General features: G+C 41.3%; 1 protein-coding gene across 1 annotated transcript; it reads right to left on the bottom strand.

The window, feature by feature from the left end:
* Positions 1-130: 130 nt before the first annotated feature.
* LOC148400839 (RNA polymerase II elongation factor ELL2-like) lies at positions 131-15,406 on the bottom strand. Its single transcript, XM_088370755.1, has 12 exons — positions 15,095-15,406; positions 14,827-14,874; positions 7,219-7,346; positions 6,263-6,426; positions 3,608-3,852; positions 3,033-3,157; positions 2,819-2,936; positions 2,282-2,729; positions 1,846-1,897; positions 980-1,151; positions 851-895; positions 131-743 (listed from the first exon to the last, which is right to left on the bottom strand). The coding sequence occupies exons 1-12, from the start codon at positions 15,236-15,238 to the stop codon at positions 633-635; spliced, it is 1,800 nt and encodes a 599-aa protein (XP_088226881.1). The 5' UTR covers positions 15,239-15,406; the 3' UTR covers positions 131-632.
* Positions 15,407-16,391: the final 985 nt, after the last annotated feature.

Genomic DNA, 16,391 nt, shown 5'->3' with positions numbered 1-16,391 from the left:
ATACTTTTGTTTAGCGGTAGGGGATCCCTAGCATTTAATCCGGCCTGCCATGCCTTTCTACAAATTAAACCCCAGAAGGGAAATAATAAAATGATGAATGCACAGAACATAATAATAATAATAAACAACATTTGATCTTTGCATCATATATTTTCATGAATTTAAGATGGAGGACTTTATACAAAGCTGAAAAAGTTCCCTGGCTCCTGAATTAAACAAGTGCATTTCGGGGGCCATTAAAAAAAAAAAAAAAAGCTGCAATTAAACAGATGAGTTGATAGAGATGAAGGGCTTGTAACTATACAAATATAACATTTTGCATTAGTGTATCGTCCCAAAAAAAAATCAAAAGAGCAGATCAAGAGATAAGAGGCACTAGCAAAGCAGCAGACCAGAAGGCTTTCGTGGAACATTTCAAAGGAGGCAACTCTAATGTGTATTGATAAATCGAACAGGCGCTTCTGGTTAGCATTAACATAACTTCCAGTGTTCCTGGTGGCTGGTTTTGCTGAGTCGAACATATTTCTTCTTGGACCGGTTTGTGAGAGAAAAAAAAAAATCTGCTCGTGGACCTAACATTGTTCATGAAAATCCCTCCGTTGCACAAATCCAACGCAAAGGGAGAGCCGGCGCTACGAGGAGCCCTGAGAGACGTCGTAGTCCACGATGAGCTGCTTGATGAACGACAGTTTCTGGTGCAGATATTCACAGCGCTTCTTCTCTTCCTGGTAACCCGGAAATTTCTGTGCGCACAATCGACAAAAATTTAGATTGGACAGAAATAACTGAACATCCTAAATGAGAATAACTACCAAGCATTCTAGATCTGATCTGGATTAATGTTTCTTACTTTTCGATACTTGTTGTATTTTTCTAAAATTTGATCTTCCATCACCTGTTAAAAGTAGAAGAACACAATTTAAGTAAGTTTTAGTATGGCAGCATAAAATCCATCAACAAAGCAGATGAAGTCATGCACCTTGTGTTCTTTGGTGCCGGGCGACATGCTTTTGATTTTGGACGCGAGCTGAACAAACATGTGAGTGATGGTGGCGATTCGGGTGTGCAGATCTTTATACTCGTCGTACTCTGCGTTGAAATCCTCCTGGTACCGCTGACGTTGTTCTACGCTTGTGATCCTGACATAGGCGCTGTAAATAGACATCTGATTTAGTGTGTGGCAAAAATTGTAAAATCACACAAATAGTCACAGAACGCCACTCCCGCTAAAACGATTTCATTTGTGACGTTTTCACTGCACTTCAGAATGCTGCAATTCTATTTAGTGCCACAAGATGGCGGCCTTTGACATATTTTAAATCCTGCTACTGCAACGTAACGAATTAGTACAGAGCTGGCTAACAAAAATAAAATATTATAAACAATTTAAGAGTTAAAAAAATACATATACACATGTTGACATTAATGTAAAACGTCTTCCATCCAAAACACAATAGAACACCTCATTTGAATATGCCAACAGACACTATATCCTAACGTTGAACAAAAAAAGTAATTTGAAAATTTGCCAAATCCAAAACTTTATTTTTCTTTAAAACGACTAACTATGGGACAGAACTGCTTCTCTGCGTCCATTGCTGGTTTTAAACTTAGACTACAGTAAACCACACCTCCAACATGCTTGCTCCACGCCACTCTTTAGTCTTCCAAAGGTGTCACGTAAACTTCAGTTTCATTTCATAGAAATTGAAATATACTTTACTTGCAAGATTGTTTAAAAAAAAATAGTTATTACATGCCTCAGCACATCTGCTGACTATTAGTGGAAATGTAATATGGGAAGTTTCAGTAAAATGTAAGAAATCACAACATGTTCAAACTTACCTCACATATTCCGGTTTCTCCACCAAGTCAATGTCATTAGTAATGTCACAATCTAAAAAAAAAAACACACACAACACACAATAGATTAAGATATTACCAGCATGAGTCAGTCAAATAACCCCGCAGTGCATAACACTTTAACACGTCCATCTAGGAGACGCAGACGAGTTCAGAGGTGGGAGGCATCAGGGGAGGCGTCGCTTTAGGGAGCTCAAGAGCTGTTGTTGAGTGAGTCGGGAACATAACAGGCCCAACACTCCAGAGAGAGGGAGCTTAGGGGTGCAAACACACCTATGCTTAGGAGATTATGTCGGCTAAGTGTGCTGGGCGGCTACCTATGTTGATTCGGGACCTCAGTGGTGGGGGTAAATTGCGAGAGTTTTGATTGACAGTCTGATTATGATGTTTGAAATGTAATCAAATAAAAAAGCCTTACTTCCAAGTTTGTCCTGGTCGTGCTTGAGATCCGGACTCTCCTCTGACCACCTTTTGTCCTGGTGGTCTTTCAACTTTTCCCGCTCCTTGTCTTTATGCTTTTTGGATTTTTTCTTCTTCTGTTGCTGTTGAGCGCAGTCCGACTCGGCTCGAGGTGGCTCGGGGCTCGTCGCTTTGGTTCTGTGCTGATCGGTCACCTTTATGTCTGCGGTGCTTGACACGTTAAGCGCTAAAAGGGAAGCGTGCTGGTTGTCTCCAACATAGCTCCCTAATGTATTATTAGTCCTTTGGAAATCAGGTTTGGCGTGGAAACTAAGAGGATCGGCGACAGGTGCTCCCTTATTGTTTAAAAGTCCGTTGGTGACTGGCTGCTGTTGTGTCCTGTGATCATTTTGCCTTTGTCTCTTTGCTGCAAGAGGTTGTAGACTGTGCGTAGGCACGGGGCGTTTCTGGAAGATCAACACAGATGCATGATTGAGATAATCTACAAGTGATGAAATCAAACCCAAGACATAAAAAATAAGCTTTGACTTCTCACCACGAGTGGGTTTTTTGTCTGACTGTGCTGCAGCGGCATTCTATCCCCGGATGGTTTCCCGATCGATTCATCGGCTTGAGGATTCCTCGAGTGGCCGTGCACGGGGGGTTGCGACTTCCTGAAAACAGACAGGAACAAAAGATGGAGGAAAATAAACATGAGAGAGTCACATGGGAGAACAGCTGCAATTCTTTTGTCCACACGTCAAACACACCTCAACAACAACCTGCTAACAAGTTGTCGCTCCTCCTCGCTGTAGCCAGGCCAGTCTCGCCGCACGTACTTGTAGAAGTCGTCTTTCAGGAGGTAGCTGCTATCTTTGGGGTTCACTTTTGCCACCTGAAATCCAAGCGACCATTAAACAAACCTCCATTTTCATTTTATTTATCCTTCAATTTTTCTAGCCCACACTCATCCACTGTTGTCATAAGCAATACACTTGCACTCATTCTGATGAGTAACTCTGGATTTCTTCAGAATTGAAGTTTGTCCCTAACGGGATGAGACTCTCCGTTTCTGAGTTTAAAATGATCTACTGCAGACAAATTGTCCTGTTCCCAAAACAAACACGTCTGCAGAGATAAGTCGCATTGACCCAATTACGTGCATGCAAACACACAAGTCTATAAAAACATGTATGAATGCCATCATTTCTCTTTCAGCTAACAAAACAACAAACTTATCAGGAACAGAACAGTCAAAACAATTTAGAATAAGAAATGAGTTGATCCAATCCGGTTGCAGGTGTACCTAATGAAGTGTCCGATGAGCATATGCTCTTCCTCATACCTCTTCCAATATAGCTCCGAGCTCTGCCTTGTCCTTGGGACCGACCCGTTCTCTCTCCAGCCACAGCAGGAGCTCCGGCTTCCTGTAGGACTTGAGAGCCAGTAGATGAATGATGCGCTCCCTGAGGGGCTTCTGGTGGACCGAAGCCATGCTGCCGCTCCAGCGACTGGGCGCAGGAGGTTTACAGAAGCTGCCGTCTGATGCAGACACAATGGGCGGCCTCTTATGGATCTTGACGCTTTTACCTGACCAATAGAAAAGGCAAAATGGGAAACGTGTGATGGTAACAATATAAAAATGGATGTGGAACTTGCAATGACGTGGTGACATGTCTGTCGAGGATTTAGAGGTCAACCTCAGCTAAGCTTCCATCGTGTATAAAAAGGTTAGCAGCTCTAATCAAATCAAGCTTTTTATAGTCCTCAAGTGTGATGGCAGTTCCAAAAAACATTGCCAGTACAGTTAATAAAAGTTTTATGATGGCACTCTGGAATGGTATATCTGTGATTTGTAGTGACATTCAAATCAATCATAAGTGACCCATCATCCAGAATTGTGTTTGGCCATTAAAGTTCCGCAGAACAACTTCCAATTCAGGATTTATTTTGCTGTCTAATATCAGCTAATTACTCAAATGATCTCAAATATGAATCAAACGTGAAAATTAATACTAATATTTTATTACTTCACAGTGAAGACAGAAAATCACCGCACAGTAGCTATCACTTTGTCTTCTAAACTAAACAGGACCATTTCAGGCAAAATAAAATGTCTTTATTCAACTAACACAAAGACTATGGAGATGTTGTTTACCCACAACATGCAGTTTCTTCCTATTCATATTTTAAATTATGAACATTTTTGGCGAACAAAGAAAAGTGGCACAAATAATATCCAGTACACATTTTTCAATGAGCCCAGAGGAGCAGATAAATAAGGGAGACAAAATTCTAAAAACTACCTGATAATCGTATTTAGCCGCACTGTCTCCACGACGACCTCACCCCCCCCAAAAAAAGCTATTAACCTCCAAAGTGCATGCAAGCCATTTGTCTTCGAGGTGAAACTGATCTCTTCAGCAGACAGCTCGTAGGGCATGTTAGGGCACGGACGGGTGAGAGCTATCTCCCCTTGCTAATCTTATTACGCATGAAGCTGTACTTGGAAGGTCACTGTATGTGCTATGTTATCTGCAAAGTCAGACATAAATCACATTTGCAAAACTTAAGGGAAGAATGAAACAATGCACGATTATATGACTCTTCTTCAGGTCGTTTAAGAGAAGGTCCTGAAGCTCCAAGAGCACAGCTATCATCTTCACCTTAACAAAAAGTTGATACACAATCCACAAAGGCTAAGGGTGGTCAAAAGCAACCAGTTTGAGCAAGAGTCTGGAGCTCGGCACCACGCGGGGGTCTGATAGTCCTGCCAGGAAAGAAAATTGCGTAACTGCAGCCAGGGTTGAAGTGGAGAAATAAAAGAGAAGAAAGAAGCTGGCAAGTGCATAACAGCACATTTAATTTATGATGCACGATGCTCATGATTCGTACCATCTGATAGAAAACGTCAATCTGTCTTCAGATGTGAGCAATCCCATTGCTTACTTTTTCCCTCCTGATGTACGTAAAAAACATTACTGGGAATTATGGGCCTATCAAATAAAAATAAGAGGGAATAACTTATGATGACGTTTGGATTCTTACATCTGCAACAATAGTTTAAAGACGCACTCTTCAAATGTCACTCTGGGCAAGTGTGTCTTTTTTCTTTCAAAAGCCAGATGCTATCGTCAATGGAATTTCACTGGCAAGCAATTGGTAAAAAAAAAAAAAAAAAAAAAAAAGGCTGGAAAATTGATATCACACCGCAGACATGTGCTTACTGATAAGTGAAATAATAAAAACAGATAACATTTTGACTAACTGAGCACTAATAAAATGTTTGCAGTCATAACATTTGACATTCTATACAAAATATGTCTAAAATATTCACTGGCATTGATCAAGAACTAAAATCCCGAAATTTCTTAGGGGCATCGATGTACACCGTAAGCTAAGCTAAGCGAAACATAGCACTATGTAGCATCGGTGGAGTTTTTGATGGTCTGTAATCTTTGGGATTTTCCAGAAGAAAATGAACCAATAAGAACGGCCAAGTTGGAAATTTGGTGAATTCCATTTTCATAAAATGGTTGAGTTAGCGCCTATCCCAGGCTGGCTGCCAGCCAATCACAGGGCACACGTATAATAAACAACCTATAAACAATTCAGCCTTCAATGAACCGAAAATGGAATGTGGCTGGAGTAGCTGCAAAAAGCACATTACAAGCATGGAGAGAGCATGCAAACTCCACACACGAGGGCCCTGAGCCAAGATTGGAAGCTGGAACTATGAAGCCGACCTTCTAACCACTACATCACCCAGCTGCTGCAGGAAATAAAATTGAATCCAATCCATTCCAAGATGGCTTTTGCATTTCATAACTATTTTCCTATAGAAAATACTGGCACTAAGCAAAATACAATCTGTTCTTGAGTCAAACTCTCACCACTGAAGGATATGTGTGTCTGTGAGGCAAGTCCCTTCACAGTAATATAAAAACACTGAGGCCCCAAATGACTTTTGGGTTGTGAGTCATTTGAGGTGAACACTCACTGGGACGCGTGGCTCCGGGTTTTATCTCAATGGCCGAACGGCTCCAGCTATCCTTCTCGACCTGAGACATCCTCTCGCGTGTCATCTGGTAGGAGTCCTCGGTGGCGCACACGGTGATCTTGTCCTGGATGACTCCTTGCCCTTCCAGCTGCTCGCGGCCGTCACTGCAAAACCAACAAGACCAAAAGAAAGCCGCTGAGCTGTAGGAGCTTTAAGCTGTCAACGCCGTCAAGACAAAGTCCACATAGACTTCAGGGCAACAGTGCGGTTTGAAGCTGGAGCTGGCCAAGATGGCCGTGGTTATGTCACAGACTGGATATAGCCCGGTGTGCTACGTGGTATCGAGACAAAAGGTTCATGGCAGGATACGGCCTGTGGAAAACCTCCAGCTTAGCTCGGTCAAACCTGGCTTCAAACAGCTGCCTTGCAAAATTCTTCTAGGACAAAAGTCATGCGTCACACGTGAAATGGCTGGGCTGCTTCATTTGCACGCATGACTGCACACTTTCTTTTGGAAATATCAACTCACTGGTGGGGCCAAAGCGAGCATACGAGATAGGACGTGTTAAAACGCTGAATAAAAGAATGGAGTTTTCAATTTCGCTCTTCCCGAAACAAATAGAAGTGCTTGTTTCCTTCCTCTTCATACTATAGAAAATGACAAACAAGACTAGAAACTGAAAATGGGCTCATTTCTGCAAGACAAGAAATGTGATGTGATAAGTGTGCTACAATTTTCGATTATTAAATATTTTTGGACATATAAGGATGTCAGAGACATGTTATTAAGACACATGGGAAGTGTTTTGGACAGGGATGGTAAAAACAAAAATAAAATAAAAATACAATAAATAAATAAAGTACAAAATAAATAATTAAAACAAACAAATAAATAAATAAAAATAAATTTTCTGTTCAACCTTGAGAGTACTCCCTGCATTTCTTCGGCTTCCTACCTTGAAACATACTGATGGATGCAGTCAAAGCTGGCCTGCGGCTGGTCTTTACAGTCGCTGGATAAATAGAAGGAGAAGACCCGAAGCGCATTTGGCGATTCCGCTGTGGGAGCTGGGAGCTTAATGTACTGTAAAGCAAACAAGGGAGAAAAGCTAAATTAGGTGACTTGAAAACAAAAGCGACCTATACATGCAAGGTCTGTTGGAAAAGCTAACAATAACACAAACTATGTTGAGAACAAGCCGACTCAGCGTTTGTGAGCTTCACTTCATTCTTATCAGCCAGCTGCACAAGTCTTGACTTGCAGGTTTTTGCAAGTCTTTCAATCAAATTTCATGTGGTTTCCTATGAAAGTTAACTCGCAGGTGGCTCATCTCAGCATATGACGTAACACTTTAGAACTGTGTACTATTTATCGCTGCCATACACTGTAGTAAGCTTGTGCATAGGGTTAATCCCGGATGTATTTTTTCAGAGACAGAGGTCAGAAAACATTTGTTACTGAACCACTGTTACGTTTGCATTCTGTGATTGATTCACTTTCACAAGCAATTAGTTAGAGTACACGGTGCACACAAACTGAACAGAACATGAAAGTTCACCACAACCGGTCAAGATCTGATGTCCTCTGATTCCTAAGATTTAAAAACAAGTGTATCATCATTGTGTTGCTTTTACGGTGGCTATCCAACTTTGTGTACACTTTTTTTTTTACCTTTACCACTGAATTTAAGACAACAGACTTAACCAATTAGCTTTAAATAATTTACAAGCCTAAAAAAATGTGTTTACCTAAAGGAATAACTGAGAAAATGCTAAAAATTATTCCACCATGATAGTAAAAGAGTCTCTGAAATGTGCAATCTTGCTTTCCGAGAGAAAAGCATGCAAGGAAAGCATCTGACTAATCTTTGGCGCTGTTGTTTATATTGGCGCAGAGTAAAAGAACAAGAGCTAAACACATTGCAAACGTTCATAAGACATTAGGCAGTTGTGCAAAGGTCACCTTACTGGCACACCAAAGGTTTGTGAATAACTATTGTAAAACTTCCCTATTAAAAAAAAAAAAAGGAATTTAAAAAATGTGTGGGTGGTAGTTAGAGCAAAAATATGTGGTGTGGAAAAATGCCATTTCATAGGAGGACAGCAGTCCGATCTCCACTCAGCTATAAAACTGTGCTGGCCTTGTTAAAAAAAACAGCCAGCCTCTCTAACTAGGAGCACATGGCCGCACGTGATTTATTTGGAGAGGCGGTGAGGAGAGTGCGGATAGACACGTCGACGCTAGACAAGAATTGTGGCTAAGCCATCAGTAACAAACCTAAGGCAGATACGGCCCTCACATCATTTTATGTGCCCCGCGAAAACAAATTGTGCATTGACTTTATGTGTCAATACAAAAAATGAAAATTTTCTTCACTTTTAAAAACTACAAATATTGCTAGCAATTTTTATTACCATTCATCTTCTCTTTGTTTTTACTAGACTATGATCCCAAAGCTAGGCGTTGACAGTCATAATGGCCCTCCGAAAGAAACTATGAGTACAATGCATGAGTTTGACACCGCTAGGCTAAGCGCAATGTTATTTTTAATTTATTTGATTTAAGGACAGGGCCAACCTCAAGAAGTAACTAATTAGACCATGATGATTTTATCTTGAGCTGTCAAACCTCATCCCCACTTATGACCGTCACCACAGAGGTTACGTTCAGCACTTTTTGCTTGTTAGTGGGATTACACACAAAAATTTTAATTCTGGAAATGGCATTAATGTGCTATAATAATCTACAGTGATCAGTAGAAACACAGCACTGTGCTCGTATTTTGCTTTGCCATGACTAACTACAGGCGTAATTATGTAATTTTCATTTTCACTCAATCTTGCAGTTTAGTATGAACAGGGATTTTATGGACCTTTACTTTTTTTTAACCGCCACAACAATTAAAACAATTTTAACTGGAGAGTGCAGAAAATCATTTTATGATACAGTGACTGGTTAGGTCTGTAACCTGCAGTGTTAAGGAAAGTGGGAGGGGATGCTACACTTCACACTCAGGCTGCAAAATACGAGCTGCGGGAGGTCGTTTTTTGTGATGGGGAATGAAAGAAAGGCATGCGCCCATCATGTACTTCACGTTAATCGTCCGACCACAATCTGGCCGAGCATTCAGAGCACCACTATTCTGTAGTGGAAATATTTACAAGAGTGGTTCACACAATTAGATGAAAGACCTTTGAACCTGGGTCACATAGCCTTCACTAGAATCTTTCACATTCAACATTTAAAAAAAAAAAAAAAAGCTGATTGGACAATATTTGTTATTGTTATATAGTCTGCTTTGTTGTTATTTTAATGCTAGTAAAATTTTTGGTCACAGTCCACTCGTTGTTTGGCCCCAGGGTTTGACTGATAATAATCATACAAATGACACTATTTTGGTTTTTGATAGACTTCCTTTTCCCCCATTTAGAGTAATCAAGCTCTCGAGATAAACATTGTGACCCTTTTGTAAGGACGAGGAGGAGACTTGGCGCTGGTCAGCAGAATTGTCTCATGTGGTTTGCTGGCGCAATCTGATCACCGTTGAACTCTGCTAAGTGAAATGTTTTTTTTCCAAGTAATTTCCGACACTTTTACTCCTATGTCGTCTTCTGTGACCTTCAAAGTGTTAAAAACTTCCACAGTGACATAACATTCTCCAAAGATCTACGGATCAGAAGATTGTTTCTGGCACAAGCCCCTTACAAAACATGTGTTGCCGCTCCACTTTAACTAGGCGCTAAAAACAGTGGACACAGCTAATCCATTTCCATCCTTCCCTAGGTTGGAAACATTACATGAGCAGCAACATCAGGCAGAAAAAAATTATGAAAATTACTCATCTTCCAAATGAAGTGGGCACGTCGAAGGGCAAAAATCTAAAAATGAGTATTCTGATTATACATGGACATAAATTTCACTGGAATGAGCCGAGAGGAAATCTTTATTTCTACAGAAACGGTATTGGTTTCACTCTCAGTCATCAGAAATGTCTTGGCGCACAGGACAGGAAAAGGCTCCTTTTCCTGGCGTTATCAAACTATAAAGTTGATGGAACAAAAACTGTGAGAGACTGCTGTCGGTGCACCGGGCTTAAGTTTCCTGCGAGCTTTTAGTTGAATGTGGTGTCGGGGTGTAGAACTCATGCAGCCTATTGTTTCCATATCCTCTGCAGCCTGAGTAATGGCCTTCTGAAAACAGGCCGTCTTTTGTTCCAGCCTCCTGGACTCCAGAGCCGTGGCACTGCCTCGCCTCTCTGGTTCGATGGGGGGGGAGGAGGAGAAAGGAGGTGGGAGAGAAACTTGTCGCCACCACCGCTGTCTGTTAGCAGCGGGAGTCGAGCCACCCTCGGCTGGATTCACAATACACGCGCCCCACGTGTGACTGCGTGTGTTAATCCAGCGTGAGCAACTGGAGGCTGAGCTTTTCTCGCTAGGGTGTAATCAACATTTCTGCCAGTCGCAAGGCCGAGGAGGAGCAAGGCAAAAGGATGAGCGCTCAGTGACACACAAGAAAAAGCAGGTCATAAAACACACACACATACCAGACAGCCTGGCTGCCTCCTCATCCTCGCCGCTGGCAAATAAACTCCTCGTCTCAGCCCAACAAAAGAGAAGATTTGTTCCCAGGACTACTAGTTGCCATTTTGGGCTGAGCATAGCCTCTCCCTTGACCCTAGAAGGGTGATCACGCATTTTGCTGGCTTAGCTGGTTTTTACCAAACTGTACAAAAAGGTGGCACATGGTGGATTAGTAGTAATTTAACAGTGGAACTATCACACACAGATAAAAATACATTTTCACTGCAATGACCCTGAAGTTTTAACATTTGGAACATTTCTGGAAAAATATTCCAAATAGTCAAAACTGCACGTGTGCTTTTCATTTTCCTTGGCTTTTGGTGTTTAGCGTGATGATGTTACAGCATTCATTGTAGTCAAAGTGCTGATTCACGTAAAATTATAATTATAATTTAAATTATTGTGATATAGGAAAGTGGTATGCATATCTCTGAACTGGCTGCTCAGTAAAATCTGACTAATTTCACAAAAAGTCAACAATGGTTATAAAAGAATTAGTAATTGAAATGAAGCTTCGAATTTGCTTCACAAACCAGTTGGAATATATTTTGACTCGTCCAGATGGCAGTATTAGTTGAACATCGGGGTGAACGTACACTGACTTGCCATTTCTTAAACGCTTTTATTCAAACAGTGCCATCTAGAGGAGTCAAAAAATACGACTGGTTCATGATGCACATGTGAAGCTTCATTTTCCCATCACTATAAAGAATACAAGTTCGTAGTCGTATTCAGTCATGCTACTCGGTATGAGGCAGGCCTAAAAATAAAAAGGTTTTAAGCTTTATAATACAAAAACTTTTTCCTGATGGAATTCCAAGATTCCGACACAATCCAGAGTATGCACAGTTTTTAAAACAGCATAGTGATTGTGTAATTTTTGATCATGTTATTTACCAGCTACCACAGTAAAGTAGCTTGAGTTCATTTGACCCAATTTTGCATGACTAATTGTTTATCTCTATTTTATTATCGACTTATTTTTAATATAATATTTCAGTCGGATGGGTCCACGGCTGGTGTCGCTTGCTCAGATTCACATGCTGGGTGATTAATGCGAATGCCTCCGGCGGGAGACGGCGCATGTAATCAAGACTGAGCTTGTAATCACCTTCCATTTGCAGTTTTACAGAGACAAAGCCACAAGCTCCAATGCTGCAGGGGAGAAGAAATCAGGAAGCGTCCTTGAGATTTCCCCAAAACCGATGCCAAGAAGAATTTGTCTCTGGCAGGTGCTCGAGGCCAGACTGTCAACTTCAACAAATTGTGGGTCAGCGCAACCCCCCACTCACCACCCCCGTGTGGCCCCCAAGCAAGGCCGGCTCTACACATACTTTGACACGTGTGTGTGGCAGGGAAACAAGCAGCCTTTTATACCTCCTGAGCCAGCACCCTGGATTTTCACATGAGGGAATTAAACGGGACGCCATTCTTGTAAGCCAAGATGAATTGCTTGATCACACACAGAAGTCATTTTTCCACCATCTCAGTGGTCACTGTGTTGTTGGAGGAACGCCAGTTTTCTCCAAGGGCAGGGAATCCTTAAACCCAAAATTCACTCCACTCGCATGCTCACAGGATCCATTAGGCATGTGACATGTTCAAATACTGTACAAAGAAATGGAGTGTACCATTCAAGTTCCCCTCAGGGGGACAATAGAATTTGTTGTTGTTTCCAGCCACTTTGATTTTTCAGCACTTCCTGTAACCATCAGCTATCATCAGCTAAGGAAAAAAAAATCAAAACTTTATTCGACTTGCATAACTTTGAGCCAAAAATGTTAGCTTCTGCTCCGTTACGTGCACAGCAGGGATTTTTTTTTTTTTTTTTTAAAACCATGGTGCTCAAGCCTATGAAAAAGAACCCTCCAGGATGGAGTACAGTACATTGCATCTGTACTGACTGTAATGCATTAGGATGAGGAAGTCAATTCATTGTGGGTGACAAAACACAGGCCACATTCCCTTGCTCCTTGTTATTCAAATGAGAGGCAAGGAAACACACACACATGGTCCCCCCAGGGGATTTCAGCTGATCTTGCCAGGCTAAAGAGCGCTGTACAATGGGCTGGGGGGGTGTTGCGGGAAATGAATAACTCATGCCTTTAAAACGTTGAGCACAAAAACAAGAAGCAAACACTTCAAAACACGCAAAGGCAAAATGAAACTGGTTATTTGTTGACTTTACGACTGGACCATGCACTGCAACAGGTTGTATTACTCGTCCAAAACTAGCATTAGGTCTTAACAAACACAGACGAGAGCATTGTTATCGACCCTGCTAATACGCTTCTCTGCCGCCTACTAACACAAAAGCATGCACGTTTGAGTCAGTCAAGACAGAGAGAGCTGACAGTCATGCAGAGTATTATGGCTCCTAATTACCTCTAAACATTCATTTGGTTAATGACTGTGTAGAAATTCCCGTCATCCAGGAGCAATAACAAAGGAGGGAAACTACAGATAAAAAACACCACGAGCATTTACATCAAACAGGTGTCCAATCGTGGTGCATCCAGGTAAGTCATACATAAAAAAAAATCTGAAAAAACTTGTACATGGAGCCATGAACTGCAGCAACATTAGCCATTTTTTAAAGAGGATAAATAAGTAGGTTACTTTCACAATCTGCCTGTCTACATGTTTTGCTGCACCGTTTGTGACAACTTTACTATTATGTTAGCATCAAGCTAGTAGACTTAAAATTAAAAAAAAGTTATGTTTAATTTACAAACAGAATATGCAAATGTCTGATGTTTAATGCTACATTTTAATTGGGTAGCACCTTAAAACCTCTTTTTAATCAAGATTTGATCACTTTGCCAAACTGCTGCTTATTCTGAGTTGAGTTCACTCTCGGGTCTGCACACAACTACACTAATAAATATTATGAAAGTGTATAATGATATTAATAACATTGGGGCATGGAGACACAACTAGTTAACCAGTCATGTCCAGACAGGAACATTGGCAAGCTGCAGCTATTTCCCACCAACGTGTGTAATTACTGAAAAGTAAAACATTCCCTGAGGTCAAAACTGTAGCTATCCCTGACGACACGCAGTCTACACACAAACACAGATATGATCTAGTGGTGCTTGCTGCAGATTCTGGATTATTGGAAACCCTCCCTCTTCTTCCTCCCCCTCTTAAAAAAAAAAAAAAAAAAAAAAAGTTTCTAACCAAGCGTAAACACCCGCCGTGAGCAACATTAACTTCCCACGAGGCAATGCGACCAATGTGCGTCATGGGGGGGGGGCTTTTTGCTTGACACATGAATGCTCCTCACTGCATTTGTGACTCAGAATGTGAAAGTTTGTGTGTGTGTCACTCACTCCCTGTCACTCCACAGTACCTGGCCTGACGCAATAACCTGTAAGCTTCCTATGTGCTGTAAGCATATACCCCCATTATGGATCATTACAGCACATACAATATATGGCAAAGTCTACTTTGCAGCTACACAATAGCGGAAAAACTATGGCCTTGCTCATATTTTAAAATGTAGCTGAGGGCATTGTTTTTTGCTGACGGGGAGGAAGCATCGATCATTGTCATTTTTTCGTACAATATCAAACAATATTATTAAAATACTAATTAAGTACAAAGTCGTCTCATGGACAAATACAGTAAAATAAACAACCAAAAACATTATGGAGGCAAAATTTACTTGATTAATAATATTACGATTTTTTAATTGGAGATGTCAAACTCAGATATGCGGGAAGATTCCACATGATGATCCATCTGCAGGTGCTGCGATCAATATTTCATATTTATTACATATGACAACTTTAAATTTTCGTATTGAGCTTGGCAAGCATTGTGAAAGTTGACACGCTTGATCTGCTTTCGAGGGCCACATAAAATGACATGGTCGGCCAGATCTGGCCCCCGGACCTTCAGTTTGACATCTACACTTTATAAAATAGATGGCTTTTTTTTCCAAATGTATATTTAAATAGAAATTAACATGTCCTTACCCCTTGACTGCCCTCGAAACAGATAGTCGGCTCACTTGGTAAATTCGCCTGTGTGAAAGAGAGAAAGAAAAAAAATAACATTTACACAAGCGCGTGTGTACGATGATGGTCTCTCATTAGGCGCGTCTCGCTTGTAAAGTTAAGCGCATAGTGCTGACAGATGACACAAACATATTTTGAGATAAAAAGGGAGCAATTAAGATAATAAAGCGAGGAAAACAACTTGTGACAAGTGTGCGTGTATTCGGTATGCACGCGCCACAGGTACCTTGAGGTTCTGGTAAGCCTCCAGCGCTCGAATGGCGGTGTCGGTGAGCTTGACGTGGTAAAGTGTCCGGTTGGGTCCGAGTTTGCTATTGCTGTTTTTCCCGCACGACAGCCCGTAACGGCGGTCCTGCCCGAGCGAAGCCATCGCTGGCTCTCCCTTTCGGAGTCCGCTCGGCAAATTAATGCAGTCTTTCGCAAGTAACGCTCAAACCGGGTGACGTCAGCCTACGTTACAAAGTGGGCGGGGCTATGATGACGACGTCGGTTTATGCACTCGCCTCGCTCTTTTAATTGCTTTGCTGACAAGGGCCAGTAATCGTTTTATTCTAATTCATTGGCAGCAAATCAATTTAAATATTGAATGTAAATCGTTTTATTAAATGCTTTTCATCCACTTTTTCGATTTGAGTTTTAAAAATTAACCCATGATCCAAAATGCATAAAATCAAATCACCATTCATTTTTACACCACAGATGCTACAAACCGAGTGTTTGCATATCACTAAGTGAAAACACACGAGTGACAGCGGCGGCAGCAAAAGCAGGTGAGTCTGACAAGTATAAGCCTATTTAGTTAAATTCTTAAGCCACGCCTGAATGAAAGTACGTAAAAGGAGGAGGAGGTTACTGTGGGTCAAAGAAGCAAGAGCAGGTGGCAGAAAAACGTCACATGCTGCATAAGCCTTCAATGAAGCTTTCCTAATGGAAAACCATTTACTACTTTCAGGGAATGCACTAGACAAACATTTTTAAAGTCAATACAAATTTAACAATGAGCAATTTGGCAGTGATCAACGTCCGAACTAAAAGTCTGATCCATGTGAAAAAACGTTCTCTCGTGGTCACCAAATCCCTTCGGGCCTCACCGGCAGGTTTTCAAAAGGTGAGATCTGGAAGATAAAACCCTTAACACCCCCCCATCTCTACCTGACTTGTCAGTCTCATCCACTCATTGTCCGTGCTTCACCATCTGTTTCGCGGGAAGTAGAGGAGAGCGCATCGACCAACTCCCAGGAGAGATGCGTCACACCTGAGGGCACAAAGTCCCAGGACACCTGCGAGAAGCTCAGTTTGCTCACAATGTACGCAGTCTCAGAAAGAAAAAAAAAGGTACTTTTGTGCTCCAAGGTATACATTTTTATGATGGACTCTGTAGGGTTAACAATTGAACCCCTTGGTACAATTAAGTTTAAGAAAAGGTACACAAATTGTCCCCAGGGGATCATTTCTCTATCTTGTTTGCATGTAAGAATACAAACAAGACGAAGTGAATAGTTTTCAAAAGAGCTCACTGTTTA

The sequence above is a fragment of the Syngnathus floridae genome, chromosome 3, assembly GCF_059516105.1.
Source record: "Syngnathus floridae isolate MCC-2025c chromosome 3, RoL_Sflo_1.0, whole genome shotgun sequence".
NCBI lineage: Eukaryota > Metazoa > Chordata > Actinopteri > Syngnathiformes > Syngnathidae > Syngnathus > Syngnathus floridae.
This window is presented reverse-complemented; position numbering and strand designations above follow the sequence as displayed.